Source organism: Pyxicephalus adspersus, chromosome Z (assembly GCF_032062135.1).
Source record: "Pyxicephalus adspersus chromosome Z, UCB_Pads_2.0, whole genome shotgun sequence".
NCBI lineage: Eukaryota > Metazoa > Chordata > Amphibia > Anura > Pyxicephalidae > Pyxicephalus > Pyxicephalus adspersus.
Window position 1 is genome coordinate 17252048 of NC_092871.1, and position 26421 is coordinate 17278468.

Genomic DNA, 26421 nt, shown 5'->3' on the forward strand with positions numbered 1-26421 from the left:
AAGCCTATAGTCATGTGACTAGCTGTCCCTCAAAGGAGCTCTGAATCTAATATCCCTACTATAGTCATACCTCTTTATTACAGTCTAAGGTCAATTTTGGGGGACAGCCAATTAACCAAACCTGCAGGAGGAAACCGGAATACCCGGAGGAAACCCATACAGACACGGGGAGAATACGCAAACTCCATGCAGATAGTGTCCTGGCTGAGATTCAAACCTGGGACCTAGCACTGCAAAGGTACGAGTGCTAACCACTCAGCAACCATGCTTCATTCCAGCAAGGAGGAAGCACTGGATGCCAACATCTCTTTTCTTGTCTTCTGCCTATGTCACCTGACCCTACACTGCGCAGGCGTGAGGTCGGGGGATGTAACCTGCTGTATATTGTGAAAAAAAGTGCGCATGTGTGAGATTGGCAATTTTTTTCCATTAAAGCTCCTTTTGCACATGCTCGATCCCATGTCATTATCCCAGTAGGCTCAGTGGTCCCGTTCTGTATTTATTACCGCAGCGATAAAAAAAAATAAAATAAAGGGTGTTAGTCCCCCCCAACCAAAGAAAAAAAAAAAAATGTCATTTTTACCCTAAAGCATACCTAAACTCAGAATTCTTAATTTACATACAAGTGTAGAGAACCCTTCTATATAAAATAAAAATTCTGTATTTTTTTTGTTTTTTTTTTAAATGGTGCAGCACCGCCCCCTTAATTCTCGATTGCCTAGGCGATCGAGAATTATTGGGAGGGCAGAGTCCAGAAGGAGCTGCCAGGAGCCTCTGAGGATGCGTGACGTAGGTATCTCGAGAGGCTTTTGGCAGCTCCTTCTGGACCCCCTTTATCAATAGGGAAAAAAAAAATTGGCGAATTCACGCATGCACATTGAGATAGGCAAGTTTTTTCCCAAACTACATCACTCGATGCAGGTGCAGGTGCGTAGTTTGGGAAAAAACATGCCGATATCAATTACTGAGGCAAAATATAGGGCTAACTGAACTATGGGTGCATTTGAATTGCACTGACAGTGAGATGGACCTTAAGGGGCATGGTAAAAAAAAAAATAAGCCTACTGTGTACATTGCACACATGTGCCACAGTCCTCATACCCAACCATATCTTTAAACTGCCCTTTGGCACTGTACCATACTGCAGGCATATCATTCCTTTCAAAACTTGAATGGGGTTTTGGTCAAACAATAATTATACGGGTATACATAGTGCCCGGATGACCTGTGTGTCTCTACAGAGACAGAATAACTTTATAGTCAAGTATAACTTTTCATAAGTCTGTCTTTTAATTTCTTGTTTTTGGTATATAAGGAATGCAGTATGTATCAAAATGGCAGCTCACAGTTATTTCTCTCTTTGTAGAAATAGTTTTGACCAAATTTCCCTTATAGTTCCTAAAGGAATATTACATCTTCATAGCATTAAATACAACAATTTGCCTGTGTTTGTTTATACTTAGATTGTGTAGAGTAGGATGAAAATGTGAAGAAGCTGGGGAAGACTTAATGGCTATGCAGAGCTTGAGGAACATTAGGAAGAATTTATAGACCTCAGTTTACTCAGCTACACAGAGCCTAAAGGAGCTGGAGAAGACTCTACCCATGTTATAAGTTCTGCTATATTCTGCTTCTCCTGCTGGTGGGGCTGTGTACGTAGTCTACCGCAAACTTCCTTCAGCCACCAGCAGGTGGCCTTCAGGAAGAACTATTCATGCAGTCAGGGTTTCTCTGTTTAATGGCACAGTTCTTGTCCCACTTCTCTTTCTGACCTGAAAAAACAATACACCTCCATCGTCTCTCTTTGCTGCCCCAATGACCTACTATTGACTTCCTCACTCATAACCTCGTCACGTGCAGGGCTCCAAAACTTTTCTAGAGCTTCCCCGACTCTCTGGAATGGTCTTCCTTGTCCTATTAAGCTTTCTCCTACTTTCTGCTTCTTTAAAATAGCACTAAAAACCCAGCTTACCTACCCATTTTCTTCTATCTTTTAAAACCCTCATTACTTCCCACTATTCCACATCCCCCCTCCCATTGTGTGATATTTCCACCACCTTCTAGATTGTAAGCTCTTCAGAGCAGGGTCCTCTCCTACTCCTGTGTAACTGTCTGTATCTGTCTGTTGTTTAAAACCCCTAATTAATGTACAGCTCTGTGTAATTCATTGGTGCTATATAAATCATGTTTATTAATAATGGTAATAATAATGATAATATTCATAATAATAGACGTCGGTACACTCAGCTACGCAGAGCTGGAAAAGTTTTCAATGGACCTTAGTACACTTAGCTGTGCAGAGTTTGAAGGAGCCTCATTTTATATAGGATCTTTATAGGAAAAGGGCAAAGAAATTAGAAGGAATCTTTAATGAAATACAATATAACAATCATGAGACAATAAATATTTCCCTAGCTTCATGAATATGGCTGAGAAAATCGACTGTAATCCAACATCCTTTTCCAATCTACACACAACGATAAATACATTCAAGTCATACCAGCAAGTGTCTACCATCTAGACTGCATATTTCTATAGATCAGATCTGTCTAATACTCTTTAGCACGTCTGCTCATATTTTAGGTGTTCATAAACTGAGTTCACCTGAAAAGCATCCTGCATATTACTAGGAAAATGATTCAGTCAGCTTCAAATGTATTTCTGGTGAGTGACCTCACCAATAGAAATGTAAACATAGGCCTGGAGCAATGTGAAGTCACTGGCCAAAATGTGGACAGCCTAATAAGCTAATTGGCCATTACCATCTTCCAGATCCTTTGCTTGGGGGATTGAGTGGGGTGTTAGGTAGACTTTGAGACTGCCCAGCAAATTACACTTTTCAGCTTGTAAAGGTATAAGCCTCTAAGGTAATATTTTTTCATCATAAACATGAATATTTAAACAATTGAATTGAAAATATAGTTAAACTTGGAAATAAGACTCTATATTTTCTGTTATCAAACATTTGTATTGTGCAACCTTCAATGTTTATATATTTTAAATACTGTCTGGATGGATGGAGTAAGCAGATTTACATTCTTTTCTGCTATCTTAATGCAGTTTGAGACATTTCCCTTCACTTCTTGTACTACAGACACAATAGAAATCCAAAGGAAATCTCTTCAAGGTCCTATTTTTTTCCTTTATTACAGTTCTGGGTGACAAAACTGGGGCTTTGGATTTATTATTACCGGTACTTTATTTGTCAGCAGGACAACCTGAGATAGTGAATGTGGGGACATTTGCAGTTCTAAAAACTTAACAAAAGTTCCAACCCATCACCTCTGTGTCAAAGAAAACAGTTATCCCCCTAGATATAATAAGTCGTGTCATGGAAACTATTTTGTGTCACAACGCCCTTGTTCTTGGTCAGTGAGGATGACAGCCCTGGGGCATGCAGAACAAAAATGTCTGCATTGGCAATATTTCTTTATGTTTTTGTGTATTAGTTTAGTGGACCCCCCAGCAAAAGGGTCCTAGGTGTGAATCGCGCACTGTATCTGCATGGAGTTAGGTAAATTGTCTTCCTCTAAATTGACCTTAGACTGTCTTGATGACTTATTACTATGGTAGGCAAATCAGATTGTGAGCCCCTTTGGGGGTCAGTTAGTGACATGACCATGGACTCCACTAATACATGGACTCCATTAATACAAAATAATAGTATTAATAATTAACATATAGCTGTTCATTGTCTATGCAGGATAAAGCAATTAGTTACTTTTATTGGCAGCTCTTGCAAAAGCAAATTCTAACTTTTCCTTTCCTTTGCTTCCTCACTGCTCTGTCGGGCCATTAGAAGTAGGGAGAAATACCCAAAGCATCTATGTATGGGGAAGAATGTTACTCATTCCCCTTTCTAAATATATTGGTAGCACACTCAGGTCCTCTGCTGCTGAATTGTTATATAATGAGGTTTACATGTCATGTCAAATATAGTGTACTGTTTCCCAATCTCCAAGGGTCCCCTCATCAGAAAAATTGTCAGTTTGGGCAAATTTATTGCAGAAGATCTGAATGTTCTGGCAATGTGTGTGATTCTGCTCTATTTACCAGTTGTTCTAAAACCCTGCACACTGTGTATTAGTCCAATGTGCAATGTGGACTTGTGTACGACATATACACCTTCTTACACTTTACAGTGCTGGTACTTGGTGGTTTGTTGTTCAGGCATCAAGCATTGTAACAGTCAGTTAAAAAAATGTAGACCTATATATTCTAATTTATGATTAAAGTATATTTATAGCCTAAACATTTTGTTTTATTTTGGATAGAGTACGAAAGGATTAAAATCCCTGTAAGATACATCTGTGTGCCATCTGTCTGTATGGGAGTTACGTTATTCCAGAGAAGGAAGAATATGGTTGTGCATGGGACAGAATCTTCCTGACCAAAAAATCCACATACCAAACTCCAGGGAAAGCCTGAACACCTATTTGCACAAGGAAAGGTAAATGTTTTACAGTCTTAAACTTCCATTTATGCTTGTACCAAATGTGACCAAGTATGATCAAAAATGTCTAAAAGGGTGGTAGAAGGGCGATTGAGGTGATCATGGGGTGATCATGGGGTCCAGGGAAGAGTACTGTGGACTGAAGGTCAGTCTCCCTTTAACACGCTAAACATAAGATCCCTCTGTAGGGCCTGGAGCCTGGGCTGTGGAAGAGATTGCTACAAAACCTGGCTTATACAATTGCTGGGGAAAGCTTACAGGAAGTGACTGTGGCTGTGCTGGGAAACTGTATAGCCTGCATGTTGCTGTACATTAATTGACTACTGTGGCTCTCTGCAAGAGCAATGTGAAGGCTCCAACCAAAGCTCTTTGAAATAACTTTCAGGTTTTCATAGAACCCCTGCTATAATTACTATATCCACGGCTCGCAGTGTATTAGTGTGGTGGCCGTTAAGAAAAATGCCTCTTACATTACTGGCCATTGGGAAGAATGTCACCCTTACAAATAGCCCAAAAGATCATTGGTATCCATATAGCTTTTAAAAAAAATAACTAAAACCACATTCTAGTAGGATTTTTTTTTATTGACAATACAAAAGATTACATAAATTTATTGTACAGGTATAGAAAATTAGCCACAGGTTATCAGGATTAATAAATGCTCAAATCTATTTACACAGCTCCCAAGTTTATATTACACCACCCAGTATAAATATCATGGGGTGCCTATATGTTCTGTGCACCCTAAATGTAGATACCGACAGCACAACATATCTACACCACCCTCAGTAATGGGTGACATAACAGTACTACGTACCATTTTGTTTTGCATTTCATGTTTGTAAAATGAAAATAGACTAAGGTATTATATTTTCTGCACTTACACACTTCCAATGCATTCACAGGCTCTAAGTACTTGCAGCAACAATATTGCTTCTTTATTTGTTTATCATTAACCTCCTTTAAATTTAAACCACTTTACTGTAGGATTCTAAATGTTTGCAAGGATCCTCCAACATTTTTTTTAATTATTCATTTATCAAACTATTTGTACCATGGGAGTACAACATACAATTTAACAGTGGATACATTATATTTTTTTCATAGAAATAGACAATACATATTGTATTGTATTAGGGAAAATCCAATAAACAAAAAAATTTACAATAAAGAATGTGTCATCATCAATCTCGTGTTCAGTCTTTTGTATGGTTGGAAGAATCTGCAGGAAGTACAAATGCAAAAGTTTATATTGGAGGATTATGAAGGGTATCTAGAAGGTTTATTAGGGGTAGGGCTGAAGGATGCTAAAACTGAAAAGGAAGGGATAAAAGAGAGGAAGATGCTACGTGGAGAGAAAAAGCAGAAAATAAATAGAAAAAAAAAGCGCAGGCGTGGGGATGGAGATGAAAAGTGAGTACAGATTTAATCTCTCCAGATCAAGCCACAAAGTTGTGTATTGAATATTCTCTTCCTTTCAGGGTAAAACCAGGTATTTCTAAAATTTGTCAGGGGTACCTATATTTGCAGAAAATAGTTAAATTTTGCCAGCCATAACGATTTTGTTTCCATAGGCCTGGATTGCAGCTCTTGGCAGCGTTGATGAAATGTGGCAGATGGTGAAATCTGCATATTCTCATCTAGAGAAGATTTTTGTTTTGAAAAATGGTCCAGGTAGTAATAATGGTGACCACCATGGAGGATTTGTTACTAAGAGAGAGGGTATTGCATGTTCTATGGCTAGCCATTGTATGACCAATCCAGGATTCTCATCAGATAGATTGCTGCATAGTAGTGGATAACATCTGGCAATACCCCCATGCTGCTAGTAAAAACTAAGCACATGCTAGGAAAGTCCAAAGCAGTGTTTATAAACCTATTTACACATGGGAACCTTAAAAAATTCTTAGGGAACCATCATTATAATTATTATATTTTCAGCTTACTTTACATTAGTGTGGTGGTCATTGGGAAGAATACCTCTCCCATTACCTTTACTGGCCAGTGGAAATTATGTCCCCCTAAAAATAGCCAAAAAGATAACATATCTCCAAAAAGCCATAAGTACTAAAGGTTGATGGGGCACTACTACTAATTTACAACAATAACAGACAAATTATATTTTTGTAACCGCAATACTGCTGTCATGTATAGCAACCAATCTGCTATCATCTACTGTTTTAGCTGCATCGAACTGAACTGTTGTTGGTAGTAATATGGTACAGAACTTTGTACAAGTACTATGACCTGAGTAGTTTCTAAACCTTTTGATGTAGGTATTTTATTGTTAAGGGGTGGAACTGTAGCCTTTAAATTCACATTCTGCAACCAAATCACAGTATGGCTCACATACAAACAATCCCACAAATATATTCTGACTTCCAAACAACTTTCTAATCTTTATGCCACTAAAACACTATAATTCACCCTATCTTATTACAGCCATAGATGGAGACAACTCCCAAAATATTTTTGTGCTTTATGAAAAATGAAAACAAAGTGAATCTTTTCAAACAAAGTATATGGCATCTGTGAAATGTTTACAGTAAAAAGTCAAATATAGGCATGAGATGCCCCCTTTGTCTTGGGACACTAGCAGTTGGCCATAGCCCAGCAATTTCAGGCAACATAGCAGTTGGACATTTTTTATTCATTTGCAACTATTTTCTCTGTATGTGGGCGGCTGACCACCAATGCTATATTCGTTATATTTCTCAAAACCAGGGGCATTAATGTGGTGTTGCTACCCTGTAATGCTTTCCCATAATATTTTGAAGTGTATTCATGGGAATTTCAGCCATTTTAACCAAAAGAACATTTGTAAAATCTAGTACTAATGTTAAATGAGAAGGCTAAGCTCGAAATTGGTTTTACAGCTCATCCCAAAGTTGTTTATTGGGGTTTGGCTCCAGGTTCTGTGCAGTTCCTTCATACCAAACTCACTGAACTATGTCTTTATGAAGCTAGAATTGTGTATAAGAGCAAAGTCATGCTGGAAAAGAAATGGACCTTCTCTAAACTGTTGTTACCAGACCATAAGCACACAAATGTCCTGGTCTTTGTATGGTCTAGCATTAATGTTATAAAGTATTTGGTCAAAAGCTGGCAAAGTGTATGGGGAACGAGTTGTCCTATCACAGTAAAGAGCTCCAAGTCTAGTACTAGGTTTGTATGAAAAATAAATAGTTTTCCTTCCTTTTACCATCATTCAATATCTATGCCTTTTGTTTTGTACAGGAAAAGGATGATATAAGAAGGATATATAGGATATAAGAGGGATCTTATATACTATATATGCCGTAAAATCCACTGTGGCCAGTTTGAAGAGACTGGTATCTTGATTTTTTTGCCTCTCGTGGCAGAATGTACATGACATGAAGGAACAACAGAGAAAAGAAGAGAGGCATTGATAGCAGATGGAGCTAGACAGTGGATGTAACAGTAGTAGATGCAAGGAAACCCACAAAAACCCTGCTGCAAATTTGGCACTGTTTTTTCGACATTGTGATGGCAGTACATGGCAGTGATGGCAGTACATGGCAGTGATGGCAGTACAAACACAACTAAAATGATCAAACACTGTTCTGTAGTATGTGTCTTGCAAAGTTGCCTATCGTATCATTGTCCTGTATGACAACGCAGATTGTGAATACAATAATGAAGCCCACACTCATATAATTATGGCAAGTCCTCAACAGAAGTGGATGGAGTTTTTTTTCCTTTTTTCCGGTATATTTGACATTAAAAATACATTGACCGTTGTGTCTTTGGTGCAAATTGTTCATGGTAAGTGCAATATCAATGAACCTATAACTACTGAAATTTGGCTAACAATCATGGTGTTGGCCATATTGGCACATTGTCATCAAGTTCTATATAGAAAAAAGTGCACTTGGACATAGTGTTGTGTCTTATCTTTGGCATATATTGTAGTTCTGTTCGAAGAATTTATTTTGTTTTGAACTTTGAATTCCCAGTTTACAACAAAGTTTGGAAAGGTGGGATTGGCATATGCAGCTGGCCCGTATTTTCTCCTGTAATTCACAGATTCATTTTGTTTTCTAAGGTGCTTCCATTAATGTTGATCTTCCGTGAAGTGGGGTATTCTGGTGGTTGCAAAAGCGGATGTGTAAGACTCACCTGAGCATTGCTGAAAGAGGCTATTCTACCACTACCACCAATCTGTATGTTAACAGTGGTGGAGTAACTTGCCTTTAAAGTGGTTTTGTCCTTTGTGTCAGCAAAGTCCAATTTCTCCATACTCTCACAGGGTTTTACTGCTTCATTGTGTTCTATGCTTGGGGAATGTGAGGGTGCTGACATTAATGGAGATGCAATTTTAGAGTATATGTTTGGTGCTTCATCCAGAGATTTGCATTGTCTAAATGGAGTTGGTGACCTTAGATCATACTTCTTGTCATGAATGATAGATTTCTGATGTTTAAAGAGTCCATACTTTGTGCGCAGCTCCTGAACATCGGGCCACTGGATGCTGGTTAGCTCATGTGTGCCAATCCCAGGACTACATGGACCCCCATCTGCAGCCAGACATGGAGGTGATTTATTTGAGCACCAAAATTTGTTTTCTTCGCTTGGTCCAGCTGTTGGACTTAATGCCCTTGGGCTGACAGGATTGTCTCCAGCAATGTGTGCATTGTTTCCACAAGTTTTTCTAGAATGGAATGAGAATGGAGGTGACCATGGTCGAGCAGGGGGACTTGTGCAAGTTGGAGTAGAACTGGCTGAGGAGGAAGATGACCTCTCCAGGCTACTAAATGAAAGAGGGGTAAATGCACAGGGTCTGCTACTGGAAAAGGAGGGTATGCGTGAAGGCTTTGGACCCATTGCATTTTGATTGGGGGGAGGAGAGAACATTCTAGAACGCAATGTTAGTGGTGATTGGACCCTTGAATTTGGTTCAGAAGCTGTGGATGTTGGAGTTTCTTTCATGTTCGGAGGACATGGGATTGCTATGAGAACAGCAGAACCTGGGTAAAGACATACAGACCCATCTAATACTTTATCTCCATGATTAGCCCTTTGAGTGGTAGAAGAATGAAGGAATGGCTTAGGAGGACGTTCTTGTGTTGGTACAGTTTGTGTCATTTTGGAGTCACACAGATTTGTGTCTGCTGCCTTCCTGCTTTCCATCCATCCTTTGTTTGGGTCTCTAGGTTTGGTATCACTCACAGGTAGCCCTGAGTATAATGAATTTCTATAAGGTGATGGACTGCGAACAGAACTTTGGTACCTTGTAGGTAAGGGTTGTGTTTCTGTGTCAGCACTTCGTGCTTTTGTCATAGGACTTCTCCTTGTAAATGACTGTTGAGACTGTGGTGTAGTTTTTGACAGGGCCACTGCTTGTGATAACTTCCTTTGCAAATTCATTCGGGAGAAGAGGCTAGGATTTGCTGCAACTTTTTGCTGTTTTTTAATTTGCGGCTGTAACATTCCCTGGAATTCTTTGGCAGTCGAAGTATTACTCTTAAAGGATGAGGATCGAGTTGCCATACTTAATTTCTTTGTGCTGCTTGAATTTTGCTGAGAAGAAACCGAAATTGTAGAATCAAGCTGAAGCCTTTGCATGACATCCATCACTGCTGGCGAAATGCCTCGGCTTCTTGGAACTTGCAACTCAGATGGTTTACTTTCAGATGTATGATGGCAGCCAACAAAATTGCCATCTGATCTTGAATGAGATCCATTTTCCAGAACTTGCGTGGGTGGTTGGGATATGTTAGTTTCTCTTTCTATACATTGTGGCACATTTGCACACTCATCACTATTTATTGGCTCAGGTAAGCTTGTTTCTTGTATTTTGTCTTGAGCAATGACTTCTGATATGTTAGGAAGCTCAGTTATATTTGAAACTTCCACATTTTTCTGGTTCATATCACTGCTGTCTCCTAATTCATTCACTCTAGTGGTTTTGTTAGGAGATATCTCACCATTGATTGATATAATTGATTCCAGTTCTTCTGATCCTCCTAATTTGGCATCTTTTGTTACTGAATCTTCTGGTTCACCATGAAGTGTCTTCTGGTCTTCTGACAATCTAAGTTTTTCAGACACAATTTCTAAAACAGTGGTTTCTTTGTAGTCTGTAGATTCAGGTAACTCTTCATGTGCTGATGGACACAATTGTATATCAGTAATGTCATTTTCTGTAACATGCTCTGACATACAAACAGGTGCTGGCACAAGTTCAGGAACAAAGTCATCACTGACTAGTGGTTCCTCTATAGGTTTGAACTCATCAACTGAGAACTCTTGTATTTCCTTTGTTTCTTTATCAAATGTTTCTTCGGGTACCATTACCACTAAATGTATATCTGGCAACTTTGGGAGTTGAACTTGTTCCTTTGTTGGGAGCTGAACTGTTGGAGTCTCCATTTTGTTGAGATCTGAAGAATTCTCACGAACTGCAGGTAGGAAATGGCCATTTTCTTGAACACAATTAATGTGAAGCAATGTCTCTCGGATGGTTAAATGCCCATACATCTGAGGTTCTAGGTGAAAAAAATAAAACAAATTTAGATTGGTGACATAATAGAGTTTGTAAAATAAGCAATAAGGCTGAAATAGTTTGCAATTTATTTTTAAAAGTGTATATAAATCTATTGTTTTGTGTAGAGTATGGAAAGATTACACAATGTCATTTGTAATATTTACTAATATCTTCAGTACGGAAAGTAATTAGAAATCCAAAAAACTGTTGGTGATGATCCTGAAAAAAAGGGGATAGATCAGTGTATTACAATTTAAACATGGGGGAACCCTAGAAATAACTTTCAGGTCTTTAGGAAACCCTTTTATAATGACTATAGCTACAACAGAATATTAGTGTGGGGGTCAAAGGGAAGAATGCTTCTTATATTACTGGCCATTGGAAAGAATTACACCCTTACAGATAGCTTCACTGATGAAAGTGTATTCTGTCCAGCCTTGGAGAGCTTTAACAAATCCGTGCCATTGAGCTAGGTGGAAGAAGCTTGTTAAGCTCAGGATTAGTAGTATGTATAGTGGAGAAATGGTACATGAGTGAGTGCATTGGAGAATATTGTTACATGAGAGAACAAGGAAGCAGGTGGTCTAGATGACCTGGACTTATGGCTTCCTGAGGGTTTCATTATCATTCAAGTCTAAATCACACTAAATAGGTATTATACCCGTAACTTATGTTACTAATTAATAAATATTCTGATGGGGGAAGAAATATTATGGTTTATGGAACTGTTTCCTGCAACACTACTCTTATATATAAAATAACTTTGACTTTTTTTTGCTAAACATATGAATATCTTTATACAGGAATGTAACAGGAGTCTACTCACCTGTTTTGTGTCTTTCTTCCGTTTTGTCCTCCACAACCTGAGGATGAGTCTTCATGGTTGCCTTGTTGTAAGCTGTTGCCCTCTTGTTCTCTCCATTCTTCTTTTGTGTCTTCATCCTACCAATTTTTTCACTGTACATTTTGGCAAGCAGCTGCACCTTACTAATTATTTTCTCTGAGTTCTCAATTAAACACATATCGTCTGTCTCGTATATGCTTATACCAGAAGAGCAGCAAGTGGTTTTATTGGTGTCACTTGTGAAGCAGGCAATTTCAGTCTTAAGGTGAACATCCTGTTTGCCCACGTTTTCTTCAACAATATTTTTCTGCTGCTCTTTCCCTGTTTCCTTTTTTAATGAAACCTCTTTTGTCAGTTGTCCTACATGTTCTAGATCAGACTCTTCAACAATAACCAGTTCACCACCTTTCTCCATTAGATGCTTTCTCTGTGATTTAGTTCTTTTCAAAACCCGTCCAGTCTCTGGTGTATTTGGTTTTTCTTTTTCTTTCCAAGCTTTGCGTATTTCAGCGCACGATTTGTACTCTGAGTCTTGCTCTATAGAAATCTTGTTTTCTTCTTCCTCAACTGTTGCTTCTCCAACTGAAAGAAATTGTGTTTTTCTATGACAGTTGACTTGTCTGGCCTCTGAAACAAGCCCATTGGTCCTGACGACTTTTTCCCGATCCTTCTTTACCTCCTGCTGCATTATGTAATTAAATCTCAATATTGAGTCTTTTACTACGCCAGTGGGAATGTAGGAAATACTGTCCTCTTTGCTGAGGTATGATGCCCCAGCATCTGCTGTGTCATAGTAGTTTTTAATTCTTTCAATTAGCAGACGGTCATCTGGAGTCAGAGTAGAGTCTCTCTTAGCCTTTGTGCTTCTATCCTTTTTTTCTGGAGAATGTTCATGGTTCTCTGTATCCTTTTTGACAGTTAACTCCCGTTCTTCAATCTTCTCTTTGAGCACAGGGGAAACACTTGTACTTTCCTCAGGGCGTGCTGAACCCTGTTCTTGTTTACAACTGTCAATTTTTCCGGCATTGTGGCCAGTCTCCTCTTTCTTTGTTTCTTCAAACTTTTGTTCACTTGATTCATTGTTCTCTTTTTTCTGCAAGTCTTCATCTGAAGAACCAATGCAGAAAGGAACTTCAGGGACATCTGAACATTGTTCTTTATTCCTCAGCTCATCCACAGAATCAGATGCTTCTGAGTCACCATTGGTGAAGACATCCTGTGTATCCTCAAGGGATGTAGGATCAGATGCCCCATTCTCACAATGATTTTCTATGGACTCCTGCTGACTGATTTCAGAGGCGACAGAATCCTATCCCAAAAGAAAGAAAAAATCGTCAAAGCCTCATTTATATGGAAGATACCTTATTTTGAAATTATCAAAAAACATTATACACAAGGCCACCAAAAGGCCACCTAGCACAAATTCTTATTATTTGTATAAGGTTACCTTGGAAAAGTTAACTAACCTCAGGAGGTTCTCAGCAAAGAGCTCACTTGAAGCTAAACTCAAATGGGTATTTTTAGTTTAGGATGGACTGGGAAACAAATAGAATCAATATCAACCTTTTATATCTGTCTGTAACTTCATGATGGAGATTTTTCTGCTTTCTACCAAAGAGCCTAATTGTAGAAACAACGGCATTCACAGCTTGATGTCCAATTTCTCAATCATTTGTCCTCTTTTTTTTTTTTGCTTGAGTTTGGCTCCAGTAAAAAATAATTTAATCATTTTAAATTGATCTCTCTTCAGAAAGCACTGAACAATATTTGTGTGCAGAAAATATGATATATGACCTATGCACCAAATCTCTGTATGTTGAGAGATGAATAAAAACTATTGATGCTGGCACAGATATTGTAGATGGTTTATATATAGAGAAAATAATGTTGCCCACAGCAAACAATCAGACTCTTTTTCTATTCTACCCTGTTAGTATGATTTTTTTTTTGTTATGGCAGCACATCTAGTTTTCCTTTTCTCTGATTTTTATAAATTCAGGTAGTACATGCCTGATGGATGCATTATATAATAATTTACAGGAAATATAACTAAAAACTTTACCTTCTCCTTTTCCTCCTTGGTTGCCTTTTCTGGAGCTGTTATATTGGACTCAGTGCTTACAGGATCAGTCCGGAGACCTCTCTGGTTGAGTAGCTCCATAATCTCATCAGTGATGGAGAGGCTTCCAGATAGAGCATCATCTGGCAAGCAGAAGGAAGAATCCTCCATGCTTTCCTCACAACCTTCACCTGTATCTTCCAGGATACAAGACTCCAGAGTGCATATACTATCAGCAGACTGCAGCGAGGTGGTGGATGGAAAAAGCTCCCCTTCACTACCTGCATGCTGCAAATTAAAAAAAAACATATTTTAGCTGTAACTTTACCCAATCTCCTGTTGAATCTTTGGATAATTATGTTATTGTTTCAATTATCCACATATGTGAGAACAGTGGAAACTTAAATAGATATACCCCAAACATCTTTTTTTAAACAGTTGTCTGACACTTTCCAATGTATAAAAAAATCATATACTAACCTTCATCTGTGCCAAACCTAAAAGAAACAGAAAAGCAGGATATCAGAATAGCTAATTAATTATTTACTATAGTATTGTGATCAGTTAAATGCAGTTCTGCCTTTCCATAATTTTTTAATTTGATGCAGCATTATTAAAATACCAGGTCATAGTTACATTCACATCATAGAGCCCTAGGTTGTGAGAGTTATACCATACTTTAAGCCTCCTAAACAATAACTCTCCCTATGACCCTAACACATATTCTCCCAGTAATAAGTCCCTTGAACTAACCCACCACTTACCTTCCAATTACCCTCCACATTAATGCTCCTAGTAGCACTATTATTTCAGTAATCTAACTATATCACCCCCTATATCACCCCCAAAGCAATCTTGCATACTTAAACTACCTGTGTCAGGTTCCTCCACATATATAAAACCCATTCACCAGGTGACCATTTACCAACATTTTTACTTTTGCTGGATTCACATAAATATTCATTCAGTGAAGGTGGCAAAAGTTCAGCAAATATTACACCTACACCTGAAACCCCACAGAGCTATGTGCTGCCATGTTACTTACCGCTGTGTTCAAACTGAGCCTGGAGTTCTTTGGCCGGCTCTGCAAAAGGACAGGGCAATAAATTAGGACAGAATAAACACGGCTGGGCTCAGAGCTAGTGTTTTAGGATGCACCTAAAGATAAAGTACTATAAAAAAAATGTTATTTATAAGTAACCTTTAGCAGTCCTCATTGCTTACCAGATAATCTGCGACCTCGTCGTTGGGAGCTGTTGCCAAGACTCTGCAGAGTGAATGATTTTTTGGTCTTTCCTGGGCTACACATGTATTGAGGAGGTTCTGAGAGAGAAAACAAGTACACCAATAGATTAACACAAACTAATAATTTGCTTAGTCAATAGAATCACACTTAATTGCAAAATGGAAAAGTAACTTAGAATAACACCTTTAGTGGCTAATTGCAGTGAAAATTAGAACATGCACAAGACTATCTGACTTATTCAATGTCATTATCTTATTTGAAGCTGAACTTCATATCATATCGAAAACTGAATATGTCTTGATACATTTGTCTTTTCCTAACATTTATTTTTACTAATACAAAAAAAACTAGCCAGACATTGGACATGAAATCTCTCCAAGACTGGAGAAGATAGAGTATCATGAATGAACCTAGATGAACCAGCAAACCTGGAATGGATTTGGTCAAGGATTAAAAACATTTGCCAAATAATAGAAAATCACCCAGGTTCTCCCAGGATAGTTTATCTTCTCCAGTCTTTGAGCCCTTTCATAAATCTGGCCCATTATCCCCCCTACAGAAGGGCTGATATAGAATGAGTATCTCCGTCCACTGCTCACAAAGTCCAAATTCAAGTGTTGCTGCATTATTAGGCATCAGGTGTAAAACCCGGTGAGAGAGAGAGGAGTGGCATTGACTTGACCTGATAGTGCACATTGCTAAAACTTCAGGAATAAGTAAAAATTAAGTAGCTTTAGTCTTTCTCTCCCCTTGCACTGAGTGGTTTAGTTGAGGTCAATGTAGGAGTAAAGGAGGATTCGGTCTACTTATTTGAACTATTCTTTAATCGTAATGTCTGCTGTCCTTTTGCTAGTTCTGCCAGAATTTTTCACACTTCTTCTGAAGCTGGCCAGTGGTACGCAAATTGCTAAGAAGAGATGCTCTGTGTAAAAGAGTGTGGATAGGCTTTGCTTGGCAGATACTGCACTTAAGGATGTCAATTTCCTAAAATCAGAGCTACTGTTCAACAACTGGATTTTGTCTATCTCCAGCTATGAGACAAAGAAAGGAGACACAGAGGCCCTGATTTATTAAAGTTCTCCAAGCCTGGAGAAAATACACTTTCATCAGTGAAGCTGGGTAATTCAGCAAACCTGGAATGGATTTCCTAAAAGTCATTAGCTATTTGTTAGCAAATGTTTTTAATCCTGGACCAGATCCATTCCAGGTTTGCTGGATCACTCAGCTTCACTGATTAAAGTGTATTCTTTCCAGCTTTGGGGAACTTTAATAAATCAGGGCCAGAGTCTCTACCTCCCACCACAGGTTACATTAGATCCATTTAATCCTTACCAGACTGCCTCCTGTTACGATGAAATGTCCACAGATCCTCCTTCCAGGGGGATTTGGGGCTATCTGAAGTAACTGGGACATCTGCAGAATCTGTAACAATAAAACTTTATGTTATAGATTGCATATTCATACACTTAATTGCTGGAAAACCTCAGTCAAGCAGATCAAACTGTGAACCTTAAGAAATACGTTGTACAGCTTACAATGCTTGCAATCACAGGTCTTTACAAGATTTAAATAGAATAAATAGAACAGTGAAATGTAAGAACCACTGACAAATTTCCATTGCTGTGTAGCTCTCTACCATCTGACTGTTGTGTCGAAGTAAATAATAGGAAGTTAATGGGAAATGTCCCTAATGAGACACAGATCACAATAAAAAAAACAAAACGGGGACAGTGGTTTTACCTTCCACCACTTTATCCAAAAAATATTTAGAGTCACACAGTTTACTAATGACCCAATATTTGGTGAAAAATGTTTCCACTTTTGCTAAATGTGTTACACTAATAAACATGGGTTTAATTGGAAAAAAAGAAAAAACTCCTTATTAGTTTATATACATACACACTAACATATACTGTACTATATTAAACTAACATATATAACTAGGAATTATTTTCTAATCCCTATTCCTTAGTAGGTGGCCCTGTTATTTTCTTCTGAGATGCACTTCACAGTACTTACTTTGGAATGTGTTTTCTAGCAGGACTTGCTTTGCCTAAAAAAAAAGAGAAAAAAAAAAGTGAAAAAAACATCATTGTTTTTTTTTTTTTTTTTTTTTAGATTTCTAAGAAAGTAAAGTAGAAGCAATGTTTATATGTATGACCCATCTAAACAGGGATTGAATGACTCTTCTGACCTATTTGTTTGTGCAAGTTAGAGCTTTACACTTTTTAACTTCTGAGTTGTTCCAGAAACAAGAATAAAAAGGAAATCTTCCATTGGGAAAATATGTTACAATGATCCATCTTTAAATATGATTTCCTTCACTTTATGGAAGTTTCTAATGTAGGATAGGTATTGATAGGAAATCTGCCTAATGGGATATACATGTCAAAACTTGATAGGGATTTTATCCATTTCTTCATTATCCAAAATAAATAAAAATCAGTTTAGATACACTTTACACGAAATAGGAAATACACCAAATGCATATTTAGATATGCAAATTGGTTACAGTTTTTGTAAAAATTAAGTGGCACATAAGGCGCTGAAATTTAATGTGGACATCTAGGATTCGGTGAATTGTGGTTATTATATGTTAAAGAAATCTTTTTCATTAGCCGTTAAATTTTTACTTTTATTGATGGAGAACAATGTGTTGTTATCCCACAACACACCAATAAATGCTGACGGGTTGGCAGTTTTGCTCCTTGTGATGTGAGGATCTCAACAGTTTGTGAAATATCTTGCTGAGTGTATGCATGCCTCAGTGAATTTTATTGTTTTCACATCAAAAACAGAGCTGGAAAGACCTTCAGTGATTTAGGTGTACATTAAAGAGGCTTTTTATTATTTTCCCAAGGTAACACTTGGCTGCAAAGACTTTCCACACCTGCAAAAGAACTTTTACTAGTCCTTTGAGTTTTGGGAATTGGACGTCTGCCGACACTCTCAGCGGATACCATATGTATCTTTCAGGATCATTAGATGTGGGAAAGTACATTTTTGTGAAAAAATCAGTTAAAATAAAAATATATAATAAAAAAGTGGGCCAGCCTGTACCTGAGATTGGTCCAAAACACCTTTGTTGTCTTTATTTATGACATGATAAAAAATGGTTTGTCTGAGCAAAATTACAAAACATCAAGTACACCTCTAAAACATTTGCACATTTTTCCATGTTTTACCCCTTTGAAATGCAAGTATAAGAGAATTCAGTACACTGCTCACTTCCAGTATGAGCTGGGAACAAAGTGCCTCCCTCGCCCTATAATCTTAAAGTGGAACTAAACCCAGCATAATTCACCTATCCTTGTTCCATTGCAACATCTTCTCTCTTCTTTTATTCTGTATTTTGATCTTCAGCCATCTTCATTGGCTGATATGATGTAAGTTCTTCTCAGGTGCTTGGGAATTCATTCAGTCCCAGCACATTTAAAGCAACTTGGATGTGTTAAATTATGTGTGGTAAATCTGGCAACAAATGCAGAGCTCAGCAAACTTTTGACTGCTGAGCAGCAATCAGGCAGGTAAGAATAGTTACTGCAGAAGGGACATCATCTGTCCCTTTTTGCAAAAACCATCTGCCTGAATTTGTAAAGCGGGACTTAAGTTCTATTTTAGGTAACGTTGTCAGCCATGCCTTCCCCGCTTTAAAATTTTATCTACCCTCCTCTGTCCTTCTTTATGTTCATACAATGATTTCTGTCTCAGCTAAATAATGCTGCTGGCTCCAAGTGCCCCCTATATACTATGTGTATGGTAAATGGCTCTTGGGAAATGTAGTTCTAGGTGCCTTTGCCTACATCAAAAGAACTCAAATAGGAAAATATTTACAAGCCTGGTAGTGGTAACAAAAGCTTTCTTGCTACAGCATTTTGGAAAGAGTAATACTGGGATGTACTCTAGAGATTTAGAGGGGAGCTTAGTGGGACATTTGAGACAATTATATATATATATATATATATATATATATATATATAAATATATATATATATACAAACCCTTTAAAGTGCAGCATTTTTGTGCGTGGGTTGAAGTCCAAACACAAAAACACAATTTGGTGATTTTTTAATGCTGCTTTTTGTTAGGAATGTTGTTTCCAGCCAAACCATAATTATTCCAGACTTAATTCACTGAATGGCCTGGGTAATGACATTTTTTTTTTTTTGCTAAAAAATTTAACAGTTTATGTCATAAGAAAAATGTTACCTTCTGAGGGATGGATGCTGGGTGGTTTTCTACAATAAGACGCTTTATATAATAGATCCAAAGTCGTTTCTCCTCCTGATTTCTCGCCTGAAGTAAAGAAAATGAACAGTATAATGTAAAACAGCAAAGGAAGGTCATAGGGACGTTTAATAGTAACAGGAAAATGAAAAAGTAACTTGATCTGAAATTAAGGCTGCAGCTGTATGAAGCATAGCTACCTAGTTCATATTATAGTGTTCATACCTTTTATTGGCTGAAAAGTTAGAGTTCACACCTATGGAGAGCAACCGTGCAGTTGGCAGCTCCTGGATGCACAGCAAACCGCTGCTGTGAACCTGTCAAACTGCACTACTGGTAACCAGATTTGCATGCATCTGTGAAGCAAATCTTTAGGCAACAACTGTGCAGAAAAAAAGTAGTTTTCTGCTTTTGGCAGCTGCATCACCATCTGCTGTTTGGAAGAAATGGTTATCAACCAAGTGAATAGGAGAAGTTGGGACCACAGTTGAACCCACGGCAGAATGAACCCACAGCACCATGGGTCTGAAATAACCCTTAAAAGTTTCTTCAGAAAAAATACTTTTGACAGGTATATTTAATTATCATTGAGGACCAATACCCACCACTAGAATTTAGAAATTCAAATATCAAGTCGTCATATTGCCTTCAAGAAATGATTAAAACAATTTTATATTGTCATTTTGGATAGAGTAGGTATAAATGAAGAAAAACTCTTATAAGGCTTCTTTCCAACCTATTCACTTACTATCATGTTCTAATAAAAACTCAAAATTGTTTATTATTTTTTCACTTTTCTAGTCACCATAACAAACGGAGATTGCTAGTCTTCCCAGCAGGCACACAGCAGTAACGCTCTAACCCTTCTAACCCTCCTCAGTATATCAAAAACATAAAAAAGTTATGGCTTTAGGTACCCTTTATTTGGTTTATACACTTTCAATGGGTAAACTGCTTTACCATGCGAAAGTGTAAGACTAAACTTATTATTAATGCTTAAAAAAACTTTAGTTACCACTGACCTGGATGACTTGCTGGTGCTTCGGGATTGTCAAGTCTGAGACTCGGAAGCTTAAACTGTCCTTCACATGCTCTGTCAGCGCCAGACTACAGCACTAGAGAAAGAACAGAAAACAGACAGTTTGATATGGAACTCATCAATATTTTTTTTAACCTTCATCACTAGAGAAATAGTTACTTAGTATGTAAAGCATCATTTATGCTAGCTCAGTGTTTAGGAAGTGTGGACTACTTTTCTGTGCATGTGATCTACTTACCAAAGCAAGCTTAGTATTGCCATTAGCGAAAGTCTCTTTCTTTATGGTCTTTATGGTTTATAGAGTCTCTGGGCAGCCATATTACCTGTACATGCAATGCGTGGAGTGACCCATACAGAATGCCTAGCTAAAAATGTACAATTACAGTGCAAGGTACACTAATAACCAGTCTTTGTCAACCATTTTAGCTCTGAGGAAGCCTTGAAATCATTTTCAGGTCTTGGGGAACCCTTAACAAACCATGGAAGGGTAATAGATAAAATATGCTTTCATTGGATGTCCGCAATAGCTATAAAGAACTTTGACATTGACAACAAAAATGAAGTCACTATCACATTGGAGCTCAATCAACCAAAGCTTAAGGAACCCCTAGCAAATTCTAGAGGAACTCCAAGGTTTCATGAAACCTTGGTTGAGTATGGACACTGTATGGTGTTCACCTTCTAGCACCAATGCTAACAAACAAAAAAAAAAGAAGGAAAAAGTATAACTTTAAAGAACAACATGACTCACAAAGATATGCATCTTATAGATGTAAAGGTCCATTCTTTTTTTGGTGATCAGCAGCATTTTGCTAAACAAGAAGAAAGCTCGCTCTTTCTTGACGCGCTGTACACGGAATGTCCCTTCCAGAACAAGTTCTCCAAACCCACTCAGGTCTGGACCCAGCCAGTTCATCAGCTTGCTTTGAATTTCCTAGAGGGATCAAACAAAATAATATAAGGACAGTGTTTTGTAAAAGAAGGATGGATAGGAGCTATTTCTGTTCTTTAAAGCAAACATTTCCCTGGTAAAGCAAAATTGAAATGTTTTGGATCCAAGTAAAACTTTAAAGAAGTCACTTTAATGTAACATTGCTGAGTAATCTGTAATGCATATTTATCAATATTGGTATTTCCAGACTTTTATTATAGTTTTTATATTTTTAAAGTTTATCTGTGGAACCACTTTCTGGGTTATTTGTCAGTGTGCTAGGTTTCCAATGGGAAAAAAAAAACATGTTGTGTGAGTTCTAAGGTTGGGTACACATGTGCAATAACTGTTGTTGAAAAGGATCTTTCACGATCCTTTCCAACGATAAAAGACTGCACAATACATGAGTGTTGTACATACAGCGCCGTTCTGCTCTATAGAGAGAGGAGGGGGGAGAACAACAGCGCAGCACTCCGCTGTGCTCTCCTTTCTTTATTTTCATTACAATTGTTCCTAGCCTGTCATCCGTGGATCCACCAGGACAGTTGTTCGAACAACGAGTGCTGCACACACACCAGATTTTTGTCCAATAACAGCCCTGAGCCGATTATCGAATGAGAATCATCTGATGTGTGTACATAGCCTAATCCTTTCCCACTAGTTAAAATTAACTAAATGACCTGGTCTTCCACTTTATCAGTCTGCTGTCTGTCTTGATATAAAAATTAAAAATACATATACATAGGTTGCATCCAACTTTATTGGTTTCTTTGCAATATAAAGCTCCCCTAGACAAAAGACCAAGAGACAAATAACAGATAAGACTACAGATGTCAAAGTAGTTGCAAGTTAAGATAACCATCACCAAAATAAAATGACAACAATCGGGGCTGCCAAGCGGATAACATAACACTTAATATGCTAATGAACATTCATAATTCGGATGATGGTCGACTTTAATTCTGAAACTTTACCCATCAAGCTTTTCATGCTACTATTCTCAGTACCTGGAGTCTAACGGCATGTTCCTGCTTCCTCTTCATATCATTGATGTACCAGGCAACTGCAGTCATTGTGATAATGGCTTCCTCAACCACCTCATAGCCAGGGGCATTTTTATCAAAGTGCTTAGCCAGCTCCTGTGATAAAACACAGACTAGACATCAGAATAATTGGACAAGGCAAATAAAAAGACAAATGGCCTCCAGATGAGAATTTGTAGGGATACTGACATGTGTTGCACAGGCTTTGATCAGCTCAATTTAAAAGTGTTTTAACCTGTGGATTGTGCAGATGTTAACCCAACAACTACATCATATGCACTAATGGGTTAATGTAATTTCACTAATCATTCAAATAAAAAATCTGCTTTTATTAAAAATGAAGGGTAATTCTACTGGTGTTCAGGCCATTCTTGTTATTGTTTTGTCTTGTTACAGGACTGGCCATGGGCCTTTTGTCACCATCAAGAAACCGCCTTGTGTGTAGGTCTGATGGTCAGGTGTCCACTATCTTCTACATGAAGTGTGGCCACATATTGTACATGAAATTAACTCACCTGAAGAAGGAGATGGTATTTCATAATACGCTGTACAGGTTTCAGGAGATAGGTCTCCAGTGGCAGGGAGTGTGATAATACCGCCTGACGCTCTCGGAAAAACTGAACAAGTTCTTCATTCTTCATGCACTCCCGAAGGACTGATACTGAGCTGGGGAGGGAAGGGGAAGAAGGGAAGGGAAAAAAAAATAAGAGTAGTAAAGAATAATACAGAGATAAAGAGGGTATAAAAAGAATTCTTGAGTTTGAGTCAAGTCAAATTATGGATCAGTGTTTCTCAACCAGGTTTCAGTGGGACCATAGGGTTCTTTCAGAGGTTGCTAGGGGTTCCTTGAGAAATCAGTTTAACTGATGGCAATGATCTTTTTGGCTATCTGTAAGCGTGGCATCCTTCCTACTGGCCACCCGGCTAATGTTCTGTAAGTTGAGAATATAGTAACTATAGTAGTGGACTCTGATGACTTGAAAGATATCTCAAGGGTTTACCAATGTCAAAAAAGTTGAAAAGGCTGCTTTAGACCTATGTGTTATTATTATCTGCTCATTTTGGGTTTAAATTGTTCTACTTTACAAAGTTATCAATTTCTGTTTTCTTTTTTTTATCATCATAATGTTAAAGAACATCTATAACGTTACTCCTACTGATTAATTAGATGTGAGTTTCTCATCAAGCAGTTTATATTTTGCTACTTAGAAAATGTCCAATGTTTGATGAAGGTACTCCATCACTATCAGTGTAAATACATTGTAAACAGGGCAGGAGTTAAGTGGAAAATTTCTTAAATTTTACGATACAATATACTTTCATCACAGCCTCAATCTTAGACTGTTAAATGGTTCCAGCTTGTCCTATGTCTGGAGATCTTTGGGTTGTAACAATTTGCTGACTTCACCAAAGTGCCAAACATTTAAAGACATCTTAGCAGACACTTCCCCCCATCTCTGCAGAAACTATTGCAGATACAGAGAAATGCATTTACCTGGGATAATTCATACAGTACACTGTATAGATGTCAAACTCTTCACTCTGCAAAGGAAATGTAAAATCACCATTATACACGGACACAAAATCTGGTTTTTAAATTAAGCCACACTACTTTCCTACAGGAAGCACACATGAAAAGTGCAGAGCAGCTTCTGGTACATGTCTACATGTTGTGATATCCCTTCTTTCAATTTGGTTTTAGATTTTGGACTTGGCTAATGATTTTAAAGCAGCTAAAAGCTGGTACTCAGGTACCATCAATCATAGAAAAGTCATAGGGGATCAGTATTAGCTGTCCAAATTTATTTTTTTAGATTTCTTAAAAGTAATTTGCTATTTGCTAGCAAATGTTTTGAATCCTGGACCAGTTCCATTCCAGGTTTGCTGGATCACCAAGCTTCATTGATGGAAGTGTATCTTCCCCAGCCTTGGAGAGCTTTAAAAAATCAGGCACTTAGTCTTTGACAGTGGGCACCCAGGGGCAGTAAATGCAGTGATATAATACAGTTAGTCTGATCATGGCATTATTGAACAAAAACATGCATAGCAGTAAACCCTGGCTGAGGGTCTTTCTCTGCTCCACTGTAAGTATTTTTTACAGATAAATCTTGGGAATAGGGACATGGAAAGCAACAATATGTACAATATGTAATAGAAATATTATACTGAAGTAATGTACAAATGCTTCTGTCAATTGAAATGGGACATAATATAAACCATCAACACATTATTATTAAACAGGATTTATTTAGCGCCAACATATTACGTAGCACTGTACATTAAACAGGGGTTGCAAATGACAAGACAGGTACAGACAGTGACATAGGAGGAGAGGACCCTGCCCCAATCCATTGGACCTCCCAAATATACCTGATTTGGAGAGATTGTCCCTCTTTCAGATCCAAGTCCCCCATCTCTCTTTTATTCTCAGTTTCCCTCTTTTTGGGTAGATAGGTACACTTCTTGTATTATTGAATTATTAAAATATGTTATTTTGCACTAAATCTTCATCCAGACTCTAAATTATTAAATTTGTCATTTTAAAAAGCCAAATATTTATTAGGAATACGTGACTGTTTAACCAATCTTTTTTGGGGTATACATTATTTTAAGGTCTTTGAAATGAAGGCACTGCAGGAATATGTCATCTTTGTGCTAAAAAGCCTACCTGTCTCCAAAAGTTTGGAGGTATGCAAGGTACCAATGTTTAAAAAAATGACAAATCTTAGGCTAGGACCATAAAGAAGCTTTTTTTCGTATTAATTTTCTGTATGAAGGGCTCATATATCTAAATATGAATGGATCAAAATATAAACCAAGATCAGAGTTGAGAATTCTGAGTGACTGATCTTTCTGTTGGAATATCCAACAGAAGGGTCCAGCTGAGGATGGACTGACCTATTGTTATATAGCTTTGCATGAGATTTTGCACATCATGCTCATCAGAAATCCAGCTTTATTTAGTTTGCAATCCTGGGAAACACATTACATTGAAAATACAATAAATAAATAAAAGACATTAAAAAATTATTTATCTGCTCTCCTTGAGGAATGTTGCTATTGTGCAGGGTGCAGTTATGTCAGCAGGGGGAGCCTTACCCTCATAACAAAGCATTCTGCAATCATTTGAGCAGAGGTGCAGTTCTCCAGCTCCTCCAGCAATTCACTGTAAAAAAATAAAAGTTTTTTTTAATGAACCTTTTTTTAAAAGCATTGATAGAGTGTATACTGATTATTATGACTGCATGCTTTATTTTGTTAACTTGTAGTAACTTTTTTGTAGTAACTTTTTTTTAAAGCACCAACATACTACATAGTGCTGTACCATAAATAGGGGTTGCAGATGGCAAACCTGCATATTAGACAAGTGTAAACAATGACACAGGAGGAGGAGAAGACCATGGCCCATAGAGTTTGCAATCTAAGAGATGGGGGAGAGTAGGGGGAGAGTAGTACACAATAGGAGGGGGGATATTGATTGGTGGGTAATTAGTTTTGCATTAAGAAGTAAACAAAATGGGTAGGCTATTTTAAAAAAGGCTGGTTTCAGGGATTTTTGAAGGTCTGGAAGCAAATCCAATAGGGTGAGGGAGGGGACTCAGGAGTGTGGGACCAGCTCTAGAAAAGTCCTGGAGCTGTGCATGGGAAGAGGTTATGAGTAAGGAAGTCAGTAGGTCATTGGAGGAGTGGAGAGGGCATGTATCAGGTCAGAAATGTAGATGGCATTATTATACATTGAAATTTCTGGTTTCTGCTTCAAATTTCTTATTGCCTATTGGAATTTGTAAAGTAAAAGTTGAGTCTATATTTACAGCTAATGTCTCCAAATTCTCAGCCCTATACCAAAAATTAGCAGCCATGCCCTACATTCATCTTGCATACTTTCTACCAGGGTAACCCATCACATTTCCTATTCAAATACCACACGACTTTTCATTGCTTTATCGGTTTAAATCTAATCTTCGTGTATGCTCCATGGGTCAGCACCTACACAGGGGTAATGATCCTCTCCCCTTCCCCATGTGACAGTGTTACCACCTGAAGTTAGCCTGCTTAGGCCTGAGAGGAAGA

At 37.9% G+C, this 26421-nt stretch overlaps 1 protein-coding gene across 2 annotated transcripts in view; it reads right to left on the minus strand.

Moving 5' to 3' along the window:
- Nucleotides 1–5016: 5016 nt before the first annotated feature.
- PLEKHG2 (pleckstrin homology and RhoGEF domain containing G2) overlaps nt 5017–26421 on the minus strand; it is a 65049-nt gene continuing 43644 nt past the window's right edge. For both annotated transcript variants that reach the window (XM_072429706.1, XM_072429705.1), the window contains 15 exons: nt 25450–25516; nt 23846–23892; nt 22866–23016; nt 22315–22446; nt 21128–21310; nt 20360–20452; nt 19320–19406; nt 17130–17163; nt 16443–16532; nt 15089–15187; nt 14910–14948; nt 14345–14361; nt 13868–14152; nt 11788–13114; nt 5017–10962 (listed from right to left, as the gene is read on the minus strand). In XM_072429706.1, the coding sequence (XP_072285807.1) occupies nt 8495–10962; nt 11788–13114; nt 13868–14152; nt 14345–14361; nt 14910–14948; nt 15089–15187; nt 16443–16532; nt 17130–17163; nt 19320–19406; nt 20360–20452; nt 21128–21310; nt 22315–22446; nt 22866–23016; nt 23846–23892; nt 25450–25516 (5119 nt within the window). In that variant the 3' untranslated portion in view covers nt 5017–8494. The remainder of the gene's footprint in view (nt 10963–11787; nt 13115–13867; nt 14153–14344; nt 14362–14909; nt 14949–15088; nt 15188–16442; nt 16533–17129; nt 17164–19319; nt 19407–20359; nt 20453–21127; nt 21311–22314; nt 22447–22865; nt 23017–23845; nt 23893–25449; nt 25517–26421) is intronic.